At 39.4% G+C, this 20102-nt stretch overlaps 1 protein-coding gene across 2 annotated transcripts in view; it reads right to left on the bottom strand.

The window, feature by feature from the left end:
- The window catches only part of FRAS1 (Fraser extracellular matrix complex subunit 1), a 429868-nt gene that overhangs the window by 50278 nt on the left and 359488 nt on the right, over positions 1-20102 (bottom strand). For both annotated transcript variants that reach the window (XR_005988333.1, XM_041758154.1), the window contains exons 52-59: positions 19048-19198; positions 17604-17763; positions 15129-15297; positions 12685-12931; positions 11097-11441; positions 9148-9308; positions 8449-8596; positions 1651-1856 (exon numbers count right to left, since the gene is read on the bottom strand). Coding sequence is in view for 1 of the 2 variants with exons in the window: in XM_041758154.1 (XP_041614088.1) it covers positions 1651-1856; positions 8449-8596; positions 9148-9308; positions 11097-11441; positions 12685-12931; positions 15129-15297; positions 17604-17763; positions 19048-19198 (1587 nt within the window). In the remaining variant the exon portion in view is untranslated. The remainder of the gene's footprint in view (positions 1-1650; positions 1857-8448; positions 8597-9147; positions 9309-11096; positions 11442-12684; positions 12932-15128; positions 15298-17603; positions 17764-19047; positions 19199-20102) is intronic.

Genomic DNA, 20102 nt, shown 5'->3' with positions numbered 1-20102 from the left:
AATCAGTAGGAAAAGGCAACAATACAATAATAAGAAACAAAGGATAAAAACAATTAATTTACATAAGAAGAGACCCAATAAGCTAACAGGCATATATACTGGTAGTAACTGGAGAAATGCAAATTTCAAAATGATATAACTTTATATATAGTAGATTAGCAATAATTCAAAAGATGAGTAATGCTAAGTGTTGGAGAGGATATAGGATTATAACAACCTTCATGCCACTGCTAATGACTTTCTGGAAAGTATTCTGACACTATTTTTTCAAAGTAAGTACATACATGGCCTTTGGCCCAGCAATTTTGCTGCTGAGTGTATATCCAAAGAAATTCCCACTCAGGTTTGTAACTGGCTATGTATGGGGTTGTGCACTGCAGCATTATCTGTGGTGGCAGAGTGTTAGGAGATGACTGGGCACTATTTCTGGAGTTCCTCACTATCTATTGCTAAGAGTGGGTGGTTAAAATGTACTAAATACACATCACAAAATATTATGCACTATCTCAGCAATAGATTAGATGTACACATAAATGTGGACAGATATTAAAATATATTTCTGAGTAAACAGTAAAAGTTTGAAGAAGCTGTAACACAGTAGTTTTATAAGTTAAAATTTGCATACAAAACAACCAGCATTTTTATTTTTTATTTTATTTTTTTATAATAAATTTATTTTTTATTGGTGTTCAATTTGCCAACATACAGAATAACACCCAGTGCTCATCCCGTCAAGTGCCCACCTTAGTACCCGCCACCCAGTCACCCCCACGCCCCGCCCACCTCCCCTTCCACCACCCCTAGTTCGTTTCCCAGAGTTAGGAGTCTTCCATGTTCTACAACCAGCATTTTTAAAGAATAAATATAAATTAAGGGATACACATTAAACACGACAGATTGATGAGTTCTGAGAGGGGGAATGGAATGTGGCTAGAGATTAGGCATCAAATAAAACAAATAAAGTAAGAGAAAGGCCTTGAAATGACCAATGGGGATTGGGTATCTTGAATCAAGAGGGTGCAAGTGACTCAATTATCTGAAACTGAAATCCAAAAATGGGGAAATGTGATTCCTATTCCATATACATACACTTTTGACATACATTGAGGTTGCAGGCTTTGAGTCTAATGCAGCTATACTTACTGACTGGAGTTTCTCAGGAGTTCCTATGCCCATATACACCACTGTTCATGTGTATTGCTAAGAGAACATTCTATTGGCTTGAATCTGCTCAACTGTCTACCTATTTGGTACTATCCTATTGGTTCTATACTAGAACATATGCTGCCCTGAGACAGGGGCCCAGGTATTGGAGAATTGTCTTGTCCTCCTCTAGGTAACATTGGTGGAGTGTGTTCATCTCGAATGCAATTGCAAATTAAGAGAAGCCTCATTCATTTGATTCTGTTAAATTCCAGAAATGTTACATATCCTCTAAATTGCCAGCTAAACCAATGATATATTTATTTGGTTGTAAACAGGATACAAAGAAGAAAGCCATATAAGACTGATGATAATATTACAAATAATATCAATTAGTAAAAGAATTCCTAGGATGTTCAGAATTTGTCTAAATTACTTCATTATGGACAAGTAAAGGTATCAAGGAAAAACACAATCTGATCTTTCAGCCATCATGAATCCACTTACTTTCTCCCCTTTCAGAAATGTAATCCTCGAAAAGTCCTCATTTCTTCTCTCCTCAAAGTCCTCCATGACATGAGCTGAATGGCCCTGGGTATAGCATCTCACTGATGACTCATAGCTCAGATCTCCACTCCGAATGATGGGCACTTGCAGGACACCCTCCTTCTCCTTCACTAGGAGCAAATCCTTGGCAAACTGCATGCTGGGCACTAGGGGAGCATAAGGAAAGATGCAGGCATCATTAGTGGGAGACAGAGAAAAGGTGGCCATAGTTCTCAGAAGCCCTCAGTAGCCACTTGGTAGGAAAGGTCTACTAAGGGCCACCAGAGGCTGGCAAATCAGAGATGGTAAGCAGATTTCAAGACATGGTTGGTCCCAAGACAAGGGAACTGCTTCCACTGTTGAGTGTACTTCTAATTAAACAGAATAAATCAAATTTGCACCTGTTTTCTCCTACCTTCAGGGTGTAGTCCCCCATTTCAAATGCAGACAAGTAATGCAAGTAAAGAAATGGGCCAGGTGTAAGGAAAATTTTTATTAAGACTTGAGTATGCAAAAAAGTTCAAATTCCGTCTAAGGCTACAAAAAGGAAAAAAGCAGTGTAAGCCTGAAAATAAATGGCCACTCACATTGGTCCTGGGCCAGACAGACAGTAGGGAAGAATGGGGACATTGGTAAAGAGGAAAGTGCAGGCCTATTTTCAGATGAAATCAGAAGTCTGGATTTTTATGTCTTATCTGCTAAATTTCAAAAAAATAATCAGTTAAAATGGTAAAAAGAAATTCCATATAGGCCAGACCATTTGTGCCAAATAAAAGATACCCACATGTTGAATTTGGCCAGTGGGCTCCCAGTCTGTGTCTACTGTTATAAAATCACCTTTTCTTTTATAGCTCAAATGATCTCATTTGACTTTAAGAAGGGACTATAGCCACATTGTGTTAAAAAACATGGGCTTTTCAGTCAACAGTTCTCAATATGAAGAATCATTTTTTTTCTTACTTCCTACAATGCCTACATAATGCTCTACATTAAGACATGTCATCTTTTGAGACCAACATCTTGTTGATTGCTGGTTCTTTTTTTTTTTTTTTAAGATTTATTTATTTATTGGAGAGAGAGAGAGAGAGCTTGTGGAGGGAGGGAGAGAAAGTTAAGTGGACTCTGTGCTGAGCATAGAGCCTGATGTGAGGCTTGATCCCATGACCCCTGAGATCGGGATCTGAGTTGAAACCAAGAGTTAAAGGTTCAACTGCCTGAACCACTCAGGCACCCTACTGGTTCTTGATTTCTTAATGAACAATATGAAGAAGTAATCCCTCCAGTCAGTCACATGTCAAAGTATCCTATGGCAGAAGCTGACCCTAAAGCTGTAGTCCCCTATTTCTTCACTGTGTCTTGCATATGCCCTGCCAAACCTGAAAGGAAGGAACCAAAAGGCAAGGACCCAAGCATTCTGCAAGTCTATGTAAAAAGTTTTTTGACTCCAACCTACCCACTGCTCAGAACCACTGGTGTTAGCAAAAACAAAGCAAACTCATTATCTAAACTAAATCTAAGAGTTATCACTTATTACCAAAGAAAAACCCAAAAGATACTTCTTAAAAGAACATCACACCTAAAGGAAAATTAACAACTTTGGCATTAAGCCCCGAACATTTATCATTTAGGGTTCTGTCATCTAGGAAAATGGTCTGTACTGTCAAAAGGTGTGTGGCAATGACATGACCTAGCATAGAAGGACAAGAAGGAAACTTGTTGGCAGGTAAAAACAACAAGCAAGGAAGCTTTTCTGCTCATGAAAGATTATCTAAAGCTTTGGATTGATTTTTCTTCCTGGCCTGAGAGGCACCATGTCAGATGATAGTTATAAGTGAAAGGGGTAAGTTTGAGTTTTGTCGTGTATTAATCAACCCAAAGTTCTTCTTGAGCTGTAAAAGACTCCTTTTCTTCCTCTTTAACTAGATATTAAGCCTCATTCCTTTCCCTATCTGGAAAAAGAGGGAGAAAGAGAGAAATAGAAGTAAGGGCAGTGGGTAAACATGTCTCATGATTGCATGCCATGCAGGGAATGGTCCTTGCTTTGTGGAGCGACTAGTCTAGTGGAAGACTGAGGCAAGAGACAATGGAAAAACCATAAGGTGGGTTCAGTGTTAGATCTGTACATGGGGGTTTATGGCATACAAAGGAAGGCCCAGTCCAAGTCAGGCAGTATGTAAAGGGCTTCCATATATGTCATTTCATGTTCTCTTCTCAGTACCCTGATTATAATCCCCTCAGGAAGTAGGAGCACTTTTCTCAGTTCTGCATGACTATAGAACACCTTCTCCTTCCACACCGATGGGATGTGTGCCCATGAAATAGGGATGACTTGTGGAGGTTCACAGGTTTGCCCTGGGTATCATACACTTATTGTTACACTCTCAGCACATTCATCATGCACAGCCCAATTTGTAGTTATTTCCTTACTTGTGCTAGTCCTTTGTCCTGAAATAGATGCTGGGACTCTCTTCTCCACTCCATTGTAACCCACACAGTGCTAGGTGCCAGTTTTAGGCATGGAAAATGTTATCCACTAATATTCTCAGTAACTGATAAAGTAAGTGCAAATGCCACCCTCTGATTTTCACGGGCCTCTTTATGGGCCATAGTTAGGTTGGAGATTTAGGAGAAATCCTGTGCCCAGTTCTCCAAGAGTTAGAGTAGGTAGAATATAGTGCACATCCAGGTGTATGATGAGATCATGGCTACAAGGCTTTTCCTGTCTTGCTCAGCATTCCTCAAGTCCATACCAAAGTCTAACTCCAGGTACAGAGCAGCAGAAGAAAGTACAAATAGGAAAGTGTTTTGAGATTAACTACTTAGATGATTTAAGGGCCTGAGATCACTCTGTGGAAAGACAAAATACCTAAGGTCACTTGGAGGACTGAAAGTTGACTTTATAAGGAACTGAGTGACATTGAGCAACTAAAACTGCAATGTGAAGAGTAAGCACGCTAGGGTATAAAACCAGAAGGCTGGATGTGGATAGAACAGACCTAGGTTTTAAGTCTGGTCCCACCACTTCCTCTCTGTATGACTTTGGTCAAATTATTAACCTGTTTCACTAGTAGAAGAGCTTGTAAAGATTAGAGAGAAGGTAAGATCTTTCCACTTTACAATGTACACAAGGAAAAAACTCAACAAGAATTAGCAAGAACTAAGAAGAAGGATGACCGATAGACACAACCACTGAACACTACAATGGGTTACTGAAATCGGTTTGGGGATTTCTTTCTCTGGGATGAATTCCTGACTGAATACAGTTTGTTGTAACCTTCCTGAAACATGAGATATATCTAACATATTCATTTTCTAAGTTTGCAACCCTAACGTTCATCAATAAAACGTAGAAAAAAATCCAAATGGAATCTTTTCTGTTCATATGGGGCAATGAGTTTTGTTGCACATAACTGGAGTTCCACGGGCAAGTGTGATAAACTACTGATGTGTCAGGAAGAAAAGAAATTAACATGTAATAAAATCTACTATGTGCCATGGTAGATATGTTCACAAACCTTATCTAATTTAATCCTTACAATAACCTTGTACAGTAGGTACTTTAATTACCTACAGATTAAAAAAATGAGGCTCAGTAACCTTATGTTCCTAGTCTAAGGCCAGAAGGTAGGAAGTGGTGGGCTGGTATTTTATTTTAGGACTTCTGATTTTGCATTCCCTTTCCATCCCATTAGAAGGAAATTAACTACTTTTCATGGAAAAGAACTAGAAACCTTCTCAAGAATAAGAATAACTGAATTTCTTTCCTTCTTCTTTTTAGTGAATAAGGAAAAAAACACATCTCACAGATTCTACTGCTGCACCAAATAGGACTGTTTAGTGTGGTGCAAAAAATATGGACAAGCCAAAGTCTTAGAACACATGCTGGTCCTTCTCTGTATGAGATTTTGAGTGTACTCTCCTGATTCTAGTCTCCTTATCTACAGAAATACTAACAAATATACATGAGATTATCGGCAAATGAGATAATGTCTAGCATAACACTGTAAACTGAGGTAATGTATAATATAAAATAGTTTGTTATAATCTTGTTCACAGTTTAAAAGTTTCCATTTTATGGATTATAAACCAAAATCTAAAAATTAGAACTAAAACTTCCTCAAGAAAATTCAGGAAAAAAATCTTTGTAACTTTGGGTCAAAGAAAGATTTCTTAGAAACAACATAAAAAGTACAATCCATAATCAAATTATTGATAAATAGGACTATTTTAAAGTGAAAAACGATTGCCCTTTGAAAGACCTTGTTAAAAGAACAAAAACCAAGCAACAGGTTGGGAGAAAATATTTGCAAAACACAAATGTCTGTCCAGATTTTATAACAATGCAATAATAGAGGGAAAAATAACCCAATTAAAAATGAGGTAAATATTTGAATAATACTTTGCTAAAGAAGATATATAGATGGTAAGTAAGCACTTGGAAAGATCTCAGTGTCATTAGTCATTAGGGAAATTACTTTCAAACCATGGGACATCACTATACATCTACTAGAATAACTAAAGAAATCCCACTAGGATAACTAAAGAAATCCCACCAAAAGCGGACAGCCCCAAATGTTGGTGAGGATATGGAGCACCCAGAATTCTTATATACTGCTGGTGGTAATGCAAAATAGTTACAACCACTTTGGCAAACAGGCTGGCAGTTTCTTATAATGTTAAACACTTACCATACATTCCGGCAACCCGACTCCTAAGTGTTTACCCCAGAAAAATAAAAACCTATATTCACACAAAAACTATATGCAAATATTGATAGTCATTGCAGTCATAACTGCCAAAACCTGGAAACAACTCAAATGTCATTCAACAGCTGAATGGATGAACAAATTGTAGTACATCTATATAAAGGGAAACTACTCTGCAGTGAGGGAAATGAACTACTCATATATGTAACAACATGGATGGTTCTCAGGCACAATATTCTAATGAAAGAAGCTGGACCCAAGTTGCTATATTACAGGATTCCAATTATATGACATTCTGGAAGCAACAAAACTATATAGACATAAAACCAGCAGTGGTTGCCAGGGCTTGAGTCAGGCAAGAAATTGACTGCAAAGGGGCACAAGAGAATTCTGTAGGGTATTGAAACTGTTCCACATTTTGATTGTGGTGGTGGGTACGCCACTGCATGCATCTGTCAAAACTCAGAATTGTGGACTAAGAGGGTGAATTTTAATTTGTATATGTTAGATCTCAATAAACCTAGGTCTAAAATAAGATCTTATTTAGGACATTTGCATTACATATGCATTATATATATATATATATATATATATATATATATATATACACACACACACACACACACACATATATATATATATATATATATACATATACACACACACACATATTTTTTTTCCTTTTGAAGGGTACATATAACAATAAACTGTTTAAAATGGTTGTCTAAGAGAGCAACCAGAGTTAGGAGACAGGGGTAGAAGGTAGACTTAATTTTCATAGTATATTTTTTTTTTGTCATTTAAAAAATTATTTATTTATTCATGAGAGACACAGAGAAAGAGGCAGAGACACAGGCAGAGGAGAAGCAGGCTCCCCATGGGAAGCCCAATGTGGGACTCGATCCAGGACCCAAGGATCATGACCTGAGCCAAAGGCAGATGCTCAACCGCTGAGCCACCCACATGCCCCTTTTTCTGTAACTTAAAAAAAATCTAAATAAATAAATAATTTAAAAATAAATGAAAGCATTAAGGATCACCCTGCTTGGCTGCCTATTTCTTTTCTGGTGACTTTTCAGTCACTGAAAGAGTCTGGTCATGGGTGCTATTGTCAACCACTGGCAACGTTAATGAGGGTCCTCTTGCTTTAGGTGAAAAGTTTGACCTGATCTTACGAACTCCAGAATCTGACAATTCTAAATTTCATCAACTCTTCCCAAGAAGCAACTGTTCTTTCCTTGCCATCTTCCTATTAGTTAGGTTAAATCTTCAGTGGCGACTGCTAATTTGTTCATATACTTGCTGTCTATTCTTCCCTGTACATCATCTACAGGACTGCCAGTGTCAGTTTCCTCCCTCAGAAATCATACTACTCCTCTGCTTAGAAGCAGCTGTTGGTCCTCTGCTTACAGATCCCTTAGGCCAGCTACAACATAAGAAGACCTTTTAGAACTGGACTCCAAGCTGTCTTTACATTTCATTTCCTTCTATTCATCTCCTGCCAGGCTTAAAACAAAAGTATCTCATTGTTTTCCAAATATGTGTCTTTCAAAATTTTATAGCGCATATGTACTATATCTCTCCATTTGACAAAACTTTATTTCACTATCCATTAGACAAACTCATATCATACTCTAAAACCCGGTTTAAATATCACATCCTTTGTGAAATCTATGGTTCTTCCACATATAGTTGCTGTTCAGTCACCTCTGCTTCCCTACTACTGGATTTATAGCACTATTAGGTCATTTATCATAATATATTCTAATTTTTCTGTTTAAAGGTCTGATCTCCCCAACTAGACATTGAGATTCTTGAGGACAGGGCCCAAGGCTTATATATCTTTTTGTGCCTAGCACAGTAGCAGAAACATGAATTTTTATCTCTCTCCCATATTTCTAGGGGAAAGTAGGTACATACATGTGCTCACACCTTCATACACACATAATTTCTTGAGTGAAAATGTGAATGAGTTCTAATGTCATATATTTGGAAGGAAAGGAAGAAACAAAAATATAGTCTGAGCCACGAGCTGACATCTATAATATCTTACCATCCTGGAATGTGTCATTAATTGCAATCACAGCCTGGAAGGGTTTGGTCAGTTCGGCCCCTTGTGCTGAGCTGAGAAAAACCACAAATGTCTCTAGCCCTTCAATTACTGGATACTGAGTGTCATCCAAAATAGTCAAGGTGCAATACTAGAAAAAAAAAATCATGACTTTGATTAGGCTTATTATGGTGATCACTTCGCAATATATACAAATACTGAATCATTTTATGTTGTGCACCTGAAACTAATATGCTATACGTTGATTAATCTTTATCTAAAAAATAATATAAGAAGAAGAAAAATCAAAGTAAACCTTACAGACACACAACAGCCATTTGCCTTTAGCAGAGTACAAAGGTGGTAACTTGCTTTCTGCAGTGGTCTTACAGTAAGTTTTTTAGTCCATAAAATGATAATCTCTTACAAAACCTTTAGGGGTTCTGTCTCTAGATATTTACATTAAACAAGTACAGTTCATATACTAAATCTGTGGTGATGGATATTAGATGCTGACAATGTCACTTGGAGAGTTTGTAGAAGCTTTCTCTGGGTTTATTCTTTTGTTTGCATGTTTGTGTTTGTGAAGAAAGGGAAGACAGTAATAAGGCAAGGGTTTTTTAGAGTCCTCCATAGAGTTTGGAGAGCAGAATAGAGCCCATATTAACAGGCCCAGCTGGCCTTTGACTGCTCTATGCTCACCTGCTCAGTGACACCTGGCCCAAACTCCACCTTCCTAGAGCTGGGAACATAGTCAACTCCTGGAGTGGCAGAAGCTGGGTCTGAAGGTCGTGTTGCACACCATACAGATGTGAAGGTAGAAAGGTCAGTCCCATGGCGGATAACTGGAATCTTCACTGTACCTAAATGGATATCCACAGAGATGTCAATGGTTAGTCTTGGGCCAGCAGTCAGTGGGTTTTCAGAATAATGTTCTTCCTCACAGCAGCAGCAGCTTTACCCTGTGAGCTTGTCTAATACAATTTCAGTGATGCTCCTGTGTTCCCTCTGAGGAAGGCTGTGAGGTGCCACTCCCCACCCCCCACTTTTACTAACAATATGATGAAGAGCAGACCTGGAGGAGGGCCTCATGGAGCTAGTACTGGAGAGACAGCCCTTAGGAGAAAGTGGTTTTGTGGTTTTATGAAAGACACGGTTCATAGGAGAAAAACAAACTGGAGAGGGCCCATCAAAAAACATCTCAAGCCTATTTCAGGAGAAGAAACTCGAGACGAGAGCCTCAGGGATGATATAGGAAATAGTCAATTAAGAACGAACCAGCTAAGGAACTCTATGGGGCCTGAAGCTGCATGTTCCTAATTAAATGTTCCTAACTGGGTTGATTTCCCTATTTTATCTGAGTGGTGCACACATCATTATTTAAACCATGTGTGTTATTGCTTATCTTAGGAATGAAGCTCATCTTCTGGTCCACGGTGACATCATACTTTGTAGTGTCCTAATGATGTACCTGTAGATTTTTAGCTATTTTCCCAATCAAGGTCAAAGAAAAGCAAAAGAAAATCCCATCAATCATATTTTTTCAGCCAATAAGCTGCAAGATGACAAGTAGTCATGGCTGAGCATTTGGTGTATAAGAAGGAAACATGGTATAGGAAAGGTCTAGGTTCTAATCTCAGCTCTGCCATATTAGCTACTGATCTCTGAGGCTTTATTTCATCTCTCTGAGCCTCCCTTTGCTCTTCTATATAATGTTTTCTTTTCTATAGAAGACTAAATGAGAATGTATGGAATGCAGATGGCATGGTGCTGGGCATTGAGTAAGTGCTCAAAAATACTTGTTCCCATTATCTCTCAGACTATCACCTTCAAAGAGGTGAATGACCTTGACCAGGTGGCTCAGATCACTGGATGCTCAGCGCAGCTGCTGCCCCTTCTGGCAGTATGTCTGCTAGTAGCACTCAGAAGACTTTGAGACCTTTGTGGAGCCAAAAGAAGAAAGGAGCCTGGGTGGAATAAATCTGTCCACTGACTGCTTTGGGGCATGATATGAATGAAAAAGTTTCATTTGTTAGGACACTAAACTTTGGAATTTATTTGTTCTGGCAGCTAACAGTATGCTAAAGTAAGTTTACCCCCATCCTCAAAACAGATCATATTTCTCACCTTCAGAAGCTAAAATGCTTAGCACCATGTCCTTCCTCTGGACCACAGAGATCATTCAATGAAGCTCTAAGCCAGATCCCTCCCTGCCATCAGTAACCAGGGCAAGAAAAGTGGATGGAATTCCCTATTCTTCATTACCTTCCATTTTTGGTCTTAATGCTTGGTATTATATGTCTCAGACTGACAATGGAGTCACTGAGGCATTCCTCAGAATGCCACTGCATTCTCAGATGTCTTCAGGACATTCTTAAATTTAAGAGGAAACTGTTTAAGAAAGGGATCAGGATGTGGGCAATAGAATCCCAGGGATTCTCTATTACCTGCATCTTTTTTTTAAGGTTTTATTTATTTATTCATGAGAGGCAGAAAGAGAGAGAGAGGCAGGCAGAGACACAGGCAGAGGGAGAAGCAGGCTCCATGCAGGGAGCCCAATGTGGGACTTGATCCCGGGACTCCAGGATCATGCCCTGGGCCAAACAAAGGCAGGCGCTAAACCGCTGAGCCACCCAGGGATCCCCTATTACCTGCATCTTCACTGACAGTGAAAGCCGTGTTGCCTAGGGACACAGTGGAGGCATCATTGGGACCACTAATGAGCACCTTGGCTGATGCCACCCTTCCGATGCGGGCATTGTCAGAAGCATCTGCCAGGGCAATCTCAAACTCTTCTTCCTCTTCATACTCGCTGTCATCAATAAGCATGACATCACAGGTGGACATGGTGACACCAGGCCCAAATATCACACGACTGTCAGCAGACATCCCTCTAGATTTAAAATCAGAGCCAGATTCTAGAGCATAGAGGCTACTTCCCATAGCTGACTTAGGGACTGTGTAGCAAATTGCAGATACAATGCTGCTTGAATCTCCTGAAATACAAACGGTAAGAAAATCAAAGCATTTGAATGAGCACTTCTCAAATTTTAAAATCTCTGATAATTTGGTAAGCTTGGTTCCCTCTGACCCGTTCCATCACTACTTCTGTTCAAACTCTGACATGAAGCCTTCCTGCATTTGCAGCTTCTTAAGCCTGTGGTATAAACCACTTGAGGATTTAATATACTCCAGATACTTCACCAAACAACTTAAAATGGATTTCCTATTCTGTGAATTTTGTGCTCTGTTAATTCACAAGACTCATTGCTCAACATCTAAGACCACAGCGGGTATAAAGATAAGAGACATATTTGGTACTTTAAGTAGCAAAGTAATTGAGTCCCAAAGGTAGTACTCTGAGCACAGTTCACTGCCTTTCTGAATAAACTTCTGCACTTTAATTTCCAGGGAGAAATCAGCTTGTTTAAAAAAAGAAAAACAAAACAAAATAAAACCTGCATCTCTGTACAAATGACTTTACTTATTAGTGTTGCCATGTCCTCAGAAGATAGCCTGTTCTGGGCCTGGCTCGCTGGCCCAGAGCAATCAATGGGGCTTGCCTGTTTTCCAAGTGGCATCACCAAGGGTTTACCCTAACTACAGTGTATGTTACACTAACAGTCAGCAGATTCAATAAAAAACCTGACATCATCACTTATAGTCATGTTCAGGCTTTGAATGAGGATTTAATTTCCATGACTTTAAAAGTCTCAACATTTGCACAATCACAAATGCATACGATCTTTATTTTGTTTTCAATCCCTCAAGCATTGCCCTTTATTTAGCATACATGGTTTATTTCTCATCTGAGCTCTATACATGACAGTCACGTAGGGAAATCTTTAAAATATATTTTCTATCTTCCAAAACTAAGATGAGAAGCCAGTTCTTACAAACTTCCCTCCTTGACCAGGGCTACTAAGTATTTTATAGATTGGGTGATTGATTAGGAATTCTAAGTTCATGAATAATTTGCAAGGCAAAATATGACCAGTCTTCTGGTCACATTAAAGAATAAATGGGAGTGCTAACAACTTGAACTAAGAGAAGCTTTCCAATAGTGCTCACTACAGGTAGGATCATTATTAGAGTTGTTCTGGGAAGTTAAATGAGCTAATACATATAACGCACTTACACAAAGAAGTTAATATGGTACATGAGGACTTGGCACATAAAAAGAGCTAAAAAAAAGCTAGCTATTGTTATAGTTCCTTGTCACCTTTGGCACCAACAGACCTTTTCTTTCAATAGGTGCAAATAAGAAACCAGCGCTCTCGTTGACCCGGTAGGTCTTCTTATCAAATTCTAATGTGGGCTCGTCCTCGGTGTCATTGATAATGACCTTCGCCTGGGTGAATTCCCCTAATAGGGCATATGCCGGCATGCTGAGCTCCACGGTGAAACTCTCAACGTTTTCAAACACATCATCATCATTGATGACGATGGTGCAGGATTTGGTGTCCTCTCGCTCATCAAACTGCACCTGTCACAAAGGAAAAAACAAAGAGTTCTACTGTACCTCATTCCCCTGCTCATTCCCCTAGAACATCATGGGAAAATAGGAACCAAATCTAGTGGGTAGAGCACTGAATGAAACAGCTGGTTCTTCTACCCCAACTTCTTGTTCATCACCTGGAACACTTGGCTACCTCTCCCTAGCCTTCATCTACACACTGGAGCTCATTTACCGCATCAGGACATGGAGGGCAAAGACATCTTTCTACTATTTGGTGACTGTAGAAAAACATGTAGGTAACTATTCATATCTTGTTTTATTAATTCACTTGGGATAGCAAGAGTCATTTGGTTATTCAGGTCCCCTTATATTTGTGGCAAATTTACCTGGAAAGATCTTTGAACTTGGAATGTAATGTTCTGACTTTAAGCTGGGTTAGTGTATGAATCTTTACAAATGTCAGATTCCTCATCAGCTAAATATCAGTTCTTATCAGCTAAATAACAATTTCACATGCTTATCTTGCATATTTACTGGGAAGATTATATGACACGATATATTTTAAAGCACTGAACAAATGTGAGATGTTATCCTTATTACCATTACCATATTGCTAACACAATAAAAATTGATATAGAATCTTCAGTTTCCTGAATAATGGAGTTTGAATCCAGAGAAAGTCATAATATGAACAAGGCAGACTGAATTTTGACTTTGTATTTAACTAAATCCTTTGCCATTAAGATAGGCTAGATCTATAATGTAAATGAATTTAGCCTGGTACAAAAAAGAGAAATCATTTTATATTCACACAATTGTGAACTTACAGGGATTTATTCTGGTTTTACTTTGTCTTAAAAAAAAGGATAAAGATAAAACCTTGAAAAGGAACCAGGGTTATGGACTTATCCAAAACTAAAAGAGTAGAAAATAGGCCTGGACTACACTTTGTGTAAATTGAGATAGCTAAAATGTGTAAAATAGTCATAAACCTCAAGGGACACACAAATCTGAAAAACACATTATTTCCATCAGCAAAAAATTACTATTCCATATCTAATCAACTAATCAAATTAAAATTTACTAAACTCCACATTTCAAAACACTCCCAACTGAATGAAACATCTCTAGATCTCTGTTTAGTTCTAGAACCCACTACCTTTCATCTTTCCTTGACAAACACAAGTATGTACTCTTTATTATGATTTTGCTGAAAGATTCCTTGGCGTATCTGTTTTCTTCTAATTCCTCATTTAAATTTGACCTCAGTCCAGCTGAAATAACTCAAAGAGAGAGTCCGCTCCTCTTTACAGAGATTTATGATGTCATAAAAACAGTGAATTTACTTTGCAAAAACATTGAAGAAATACCTAGGAAGCACCAGGTATCATGCCAAACATAAAAGATGACAAATACGGGGTATCCTACCATAAAGGAGTTTACTGTTTAAGTCCTCTTCCTTTCTTTTTGTGTTTGCTGTCTGCTCTGTCTCATCCCCCCTGGCACTAGTTACCACCACTGTGGTAGAGACCTGCACATGTAGCGCCACCCTAACTGCTTTCTGCACTTCCTGCCAACCAACACAGCTGTCCTCTCAGTCTCAGGCTCGTCATACTTGGCTTGTCCAAAGCACAGTCAAGGTCACCCCATCTCCAAACCTGCTCCTCTGACCATGTCCCCTCCCAGCAAAGGGCATCACCATCCCTTTCCCGCTTCTGCCCACTCTCTAATCTGCTGTGAAATTCTATCAGTCCTTAGTCATCTTCAGTCTACCCACTTGTTTCCAACCTGGCTTCATAACTGAAACTCAAGCTCCCATCATCTCTTACCCATCTCTTCCAAGAGCTTCCCAACCATCCCCCACACCCTCCTCTGCCCTCCCCTTCAGTTAGAGAAGGGCAAGGACTGAGAAAGGGCTTGGATCCCAACAGCCCTGTGTAGAACAGGATGCCCTGGAGACCTTTTTTAGCCATGAAGCAAAATGTAAAGACTGAGAAGCTAGATAATCCAGACTTCAGCAGTTAAAACTTCCACAGAGAGTAGGACTGGGAAGAACTCAGCCCTGCGGGAAGGGAACACAGGAAAATCACTCGAGGAAGGGTGCCAATGGAAAAGGAGGTGTGGTGAAAATTAGGGGGAAGGTGCCACACTTGCCAACACCACAATGCAGCCCTGGCTGGTACCCGCTGGTGATCGGTATTCAGAGGCCCCCTTGCACACCTACCTGGCCAGCATACTCCACGTAGTCCTGCTGTCCAGGTTGGGAGCTGACCCTGGAGCTGGAGCTGGCAGTGCCTTCCTCAGTGCGACACAGGACGATGGCATACTGGTTCAGGTTCCCACTCCTCTGCACTGTGACGCTAACAGACCCCGCTTTCTCACTGACATTATAGCTAGAAACACACAAAAAGGCAGTCTCTGAAATTCTGAGTTGGAGCTGTGAGGAATCCATTTGTTTAATGCCTGTCTCTTCTGGTTGGCTACTGGTGTTGTCATATAGTTCAGAGAATAGGCAGTTTGGTCTCTTTAAGAAGCCAGGTTATAAATTGAGGAAACGTGTTCACCTGGGACAGTCACAGCACCAAGAGACCAAGGAGGCTGTGGATGCAGAATGGTATCTGCCCCTTTATCAGAGCAAGGTGGAAGTCATTCAGAAGATGGGCAGCATCAAGGAACTATGTACTTTGTACATCAAAACACAGAGAAATGACAATCTCTCCCTAGTGTGGTAGAATAACTAGAATAGTGAGTTCCTAGGAAAGAAAGCTGCTTGCAAGGCAATTAATGACTTAGGTCAGGTGGGAACAGACTTGACCAGATCTCCAGGAAGTGTGCAAAGGAGTCAGGGTGATGGCAGAAATAAGAAAATGAGAATTGGGCCTAGGTAACAAAACTGTTTAGACAAATGGAGTTTTGTGACATTGTGCTATAGACTTAATATGTCCCCTCAAACTCCTATGTTGAAATCCTAACCCCAATATGTTGATATTTGGGAGGTGACATGAGGGTGGAGCCCTCATGGATGGGTTTGGTACCCTTATAAAAGTGGTCCCACAGAGTTCCTTGGTCCTTCCACCATGTGAGGACACAGGGAAAAGACAACTACCTATGGACCAGGAAGAGGCTCCTCACTAAACACCGAATCTGTCAGCACCTTTTCCTAGGACTTCCCAGCCTCTAAACTGGGAGAAATAAATTTCTATTGTTTGTAAGCCATCTAGTCTACAGTATTGTTATAACAGCACAAACAGACGAAAACACAGGGGTAACTTAGCTTGCTGCTATGAATTTGTATTGCTTTGGCAAAGTAGAAGGCAAACTCTCCATGTGCTATTAATTCATAAGTATCTAAGTTTAGAAAAGACATGAGTGAGTAGGGTCTGAGCTGGGGATGAGTTTTTCATCACAGGGCTTATGTCTTGTTGCTGTGAGGGTTGCCAGCAAAGTACTTCTAACAGGTTAGTTTTCATTGCCAGCTTTGGGACACTCTACTATTCAGCCCATTAAATGCTTGAGGGTTGTCCAGAAAAAGTGATCAGTTTTAGTCCACTTATTTAATTTTTTCAAAAAAAGATTTTATTTATTTATTCATGAGAGACACAGAGAGAGAGACAGAGACACAGGAAGAGGGAGAAGCAGGCTTCCCGCCAGAAGCCTGATGTGGGACTCGATCCCTGACCCTGGGATCATGCCCTGAGCTGAAGGCAGATGCTCAACCACTGAGCAACCCAGATGTCCCCATTTATTTAATTTTTAAGGAGATATAAACAAGAGGGAAATAACAGCAAAGCTTACATATATAAAAGCTGATTATAATATCTTACTAAGTTCTCCAAGTCTATGTGACTAAGAGTGGAACGGCCCAGCACATGAAATCAAGTTTTTATGTTATCTCCCACCATCATTCCAATTTTCATCATAACCATCATGAAATTGCTTTCTTAGAATAGTAAGTCTCTGAAACGTAGACTTCAAGAATGATTTCCCCCACATAATCATAATCTTAGTTGTAATCTGACCTATAAATCAACCTTGTGCTTGCCTACCTTTACCAAAGCTGGTGCCTGTTTGCCTCTCAACCCCTCAGAAGACTACAAAAGCACCCTAAAGCATGTCTATATTAAGCTATGAAATTTTCCAAAAGGACATCAAATCCTATGAACATCAAAGGAATGAGGGGAGAATACAAGCCTGAGAACAGAGAGAATGTAGAGGGTAAGGCAAAGATGTTGTTATTATGCACCAGTGATTATTTTCAGCCAGTATCGGATGCATATTTTGTTTCTTATCAGTTCTCCTGGATTATCTTCTAAAACTTGAAGGCAGAAGCAAAAATACTTGTAGGCGATGCAATAAAGCACAACAGTTAAGATCACCGGTTTTCAATACCAGTTTTACTGCTTTTTTAGCTATGTGACTTTGGGTAGATTAGTTCACCTCTTTCTGTCTCCATTGCTTTGTTCTTGTGGGGAGAACAATAGCACTCATCTCACAATTGCAAGTATTAAACAAGATGATGCATGTCAAGTGCCCAGTACACACAGTATTAAAAAATACTTGGTGACATTATCATTTCTATTATTGTTATCCCCACCACCATCACCATCAGATGACTAGAGTGGACCCCCAGGTACTTCAATCTGATCTCCTCTGCTTGCCCGATTCCCTTCTCAAGAATGAACACCAATGACCCTTGTACCTGGTATATTTAAAGCTGATGAGGGACCACTGAACATGGAAGACATTGTCGTTGACCACATTGGGTTTACTGTCTTTCACCAGAAACTGAAAACTATCCATCATCTCATGGATCTTCTCCTCGTGTAACACATAACGAATCAATCCCAAGTTCACATCCTCTGTGAGAAAAAGCACATTGTGAATTAACCCAGGGATGTAGGCAGCCTCGGAGATTCCATGCCAACATACCTAGTTTATTCTTCTAATGGGCTGTAGACAGAACGTAATTTCCCAAGAACAAAAAAAAAGGGATAGTAGTCTTAAAAATAAATGTGTCTGCCAGATTTTAAAATAAAATCCTATAGCTCTGTGTGGCAAAAGAGCTGTCTATATGTCCGGGAAGTACCTTAATGCTGTTGTAAAATGAGAATCCCAGGGTCTTAGAGAGATTTAATGAATCTCTCTGGAATATTAAAGTCAAATCTGAGTGCTGACAAAGAGTCTTTGACTCCATCCTCTCTGTATACATGCTCACACTCACCCCGACTTCCTTGTAAATAAGGTTCTTTGGAAGGTATATGCTACTAAGAAAAGCTGGGGTTGAATTCAAACAACCACACAAGACATAAAATGTTCTCTTCTAGGAGAGAACATTAAGATTGAAAACAGGGAGAAAAGGGAAATACACTGTATGAATTACAAGGGACAGTTTTTGCAATGACTGTTCAAGGTAAGGGCCATCCTCAAAAGAAGTCTAGAAGAGTCTGACATGCTTATAAGACTACTAAAATACAAAATGGTCTGCTTTATGTGATTCAAAATAGGAAAATATTTCTATTGAGCAACATACCCTTGTTGATTTTACTTTCTTTGTTAAATACTTAAAAACAATCTATAACCCTTAGAGAAAAAATAAGCCATATAGGATCACAGATATTTCATAAAGTATGGTTGTTGGTTTTGTTTTTAAGGAAAACCAAGTATGTTGTATACCTGAAACTAATGTAATATTGTATACCAACTTTGCTTCAATTAGAAAAAGAAGAAAACCAATCAATATCATGTGATCCTTCCACTAAATCTCACCAAAACATAAAGCAACCTGGGAGCTGAGCAAGCATGGTAAAGACAAAGTGTTTGTTTCCTTCCTTCCTTCCCTCCTTCCTTCTTTCTTTTCCTTTTCTCTTTTCTTTTCTTTCTTTCTTTCCTTTTTTCTTTCTTCTTTCTTTCTCTTTCTTTCTTTCTTTCTTTTTTTTTTTTTTTTACCATAATTCAGAGTAATGGGAAGTGGAAACTGGGAGAAGTAAAATTCCAAAGTTGGACGGTTAGACACTAAACGATCTATTTTGTTTGCAATTAAGTGACTGGGGGGTAAGTAGCTAGAAGTGGTTGTGAGAAAGATCAGACAATTTCGAGAAAGTTAGAACAGACTTCTCCCATCTCTCGGTGCCCTGAGTCCCCACCCTGTGTGAAAGTAGCAGCAGCTTTGCCAGGCTGCAGCTTGCTCTCCACATAGCCATGCTTGGGGCCCTCTGTTATCTCATAGACAAGATGCAGGTCTTCTGTGTCTGGGTCCATGGTCAGCAGTTCCTTCTTGGTGATCAAGTTGGTTGTCTGGAATAGAAACCCATTAAATTTAATTTCTGAGGTGGGAATAAAGCCAGAACAAGACCCTCTGACTCAGAATTTAATTCTGTTCAACAATGATTTAGTGAGTGCATTGACTGCATGGAAAACTCTGTTAGGATTAAAGAGGCTATGAGGATTGCAACCATCCCAGCCTCCATCCCTGAGGTGTTCACATTTTACTGGGAAACAAAGGCTCGTGTGCAAGGTAATTGTGGCAAGAGCCATAAGGGGAGATATAAAAAGAGTACTGTCCATATATGGGAGTGGGAGAGATTAATTCTACCTGCATTGGAGGAGGAATTTCAGGTGGTGGGATTTGAGTCTGGAACATTGAAACAGTGATAAGATGCAGGGAAGACCGCCACTTTATACCCTACTGGAGTCAATCACAATTCTTGAAATTGTGTAAGATAAATATGTCATACCCCAATATTGCCCAAATATACTGGCTAAATTTTAATTCACTCATTCATTAATTCAACAAACATTTAGTAAGAGCAAAGGTTTGAGAGAAAAAAGGGGGTGGTCAACAGTATTAAATATTAGTAGACCTAGTAAAATAAGGATATGTAAGTAACTTTTGGATTTAGCAAAATAAAAGTCATTGTTGATTTGGATAAGAGTCATTGCAGTAGGAGAAAAGTAGGAAGTAGAAAACCAATTGGAAAATATCAAGAAGAGAGTGGGATGGTTCTGGATATGGGGACAGGAGTATCAAATAGGGGATAGCAGGAATATGTACTAATTTTAAAAATCACAGCCTGTTCTATAGAAAATCATAGCATAGCAGCTACATATACAGCCAACTGATCAGCTCCATGGAGATGAGAAAATCCATATCTTAGAGGGAATACCACACACAAAAGAAAAATCAGTTCCTGAACTGATT

Source organism: Vulpes lagopus, chromosome 6 (assembly GCF_018345385.1).
Source record: "Vulpes lagopus strain Blue_001 chromosome 6, ASM1834538v1, whole genome shotgun sequence".
NCBI classification, from domain to species: Eukaryota; Metazoa; Chordata; class Mammalia; order Carnivora; family Canidae; genus Vulpes; species Vulpes lagopus.
The sequence above is the reverse complement of the archived record's forward strand: the minus strand, read 5'-3'. Positions and strand labels throughout refer to the sequence as shown.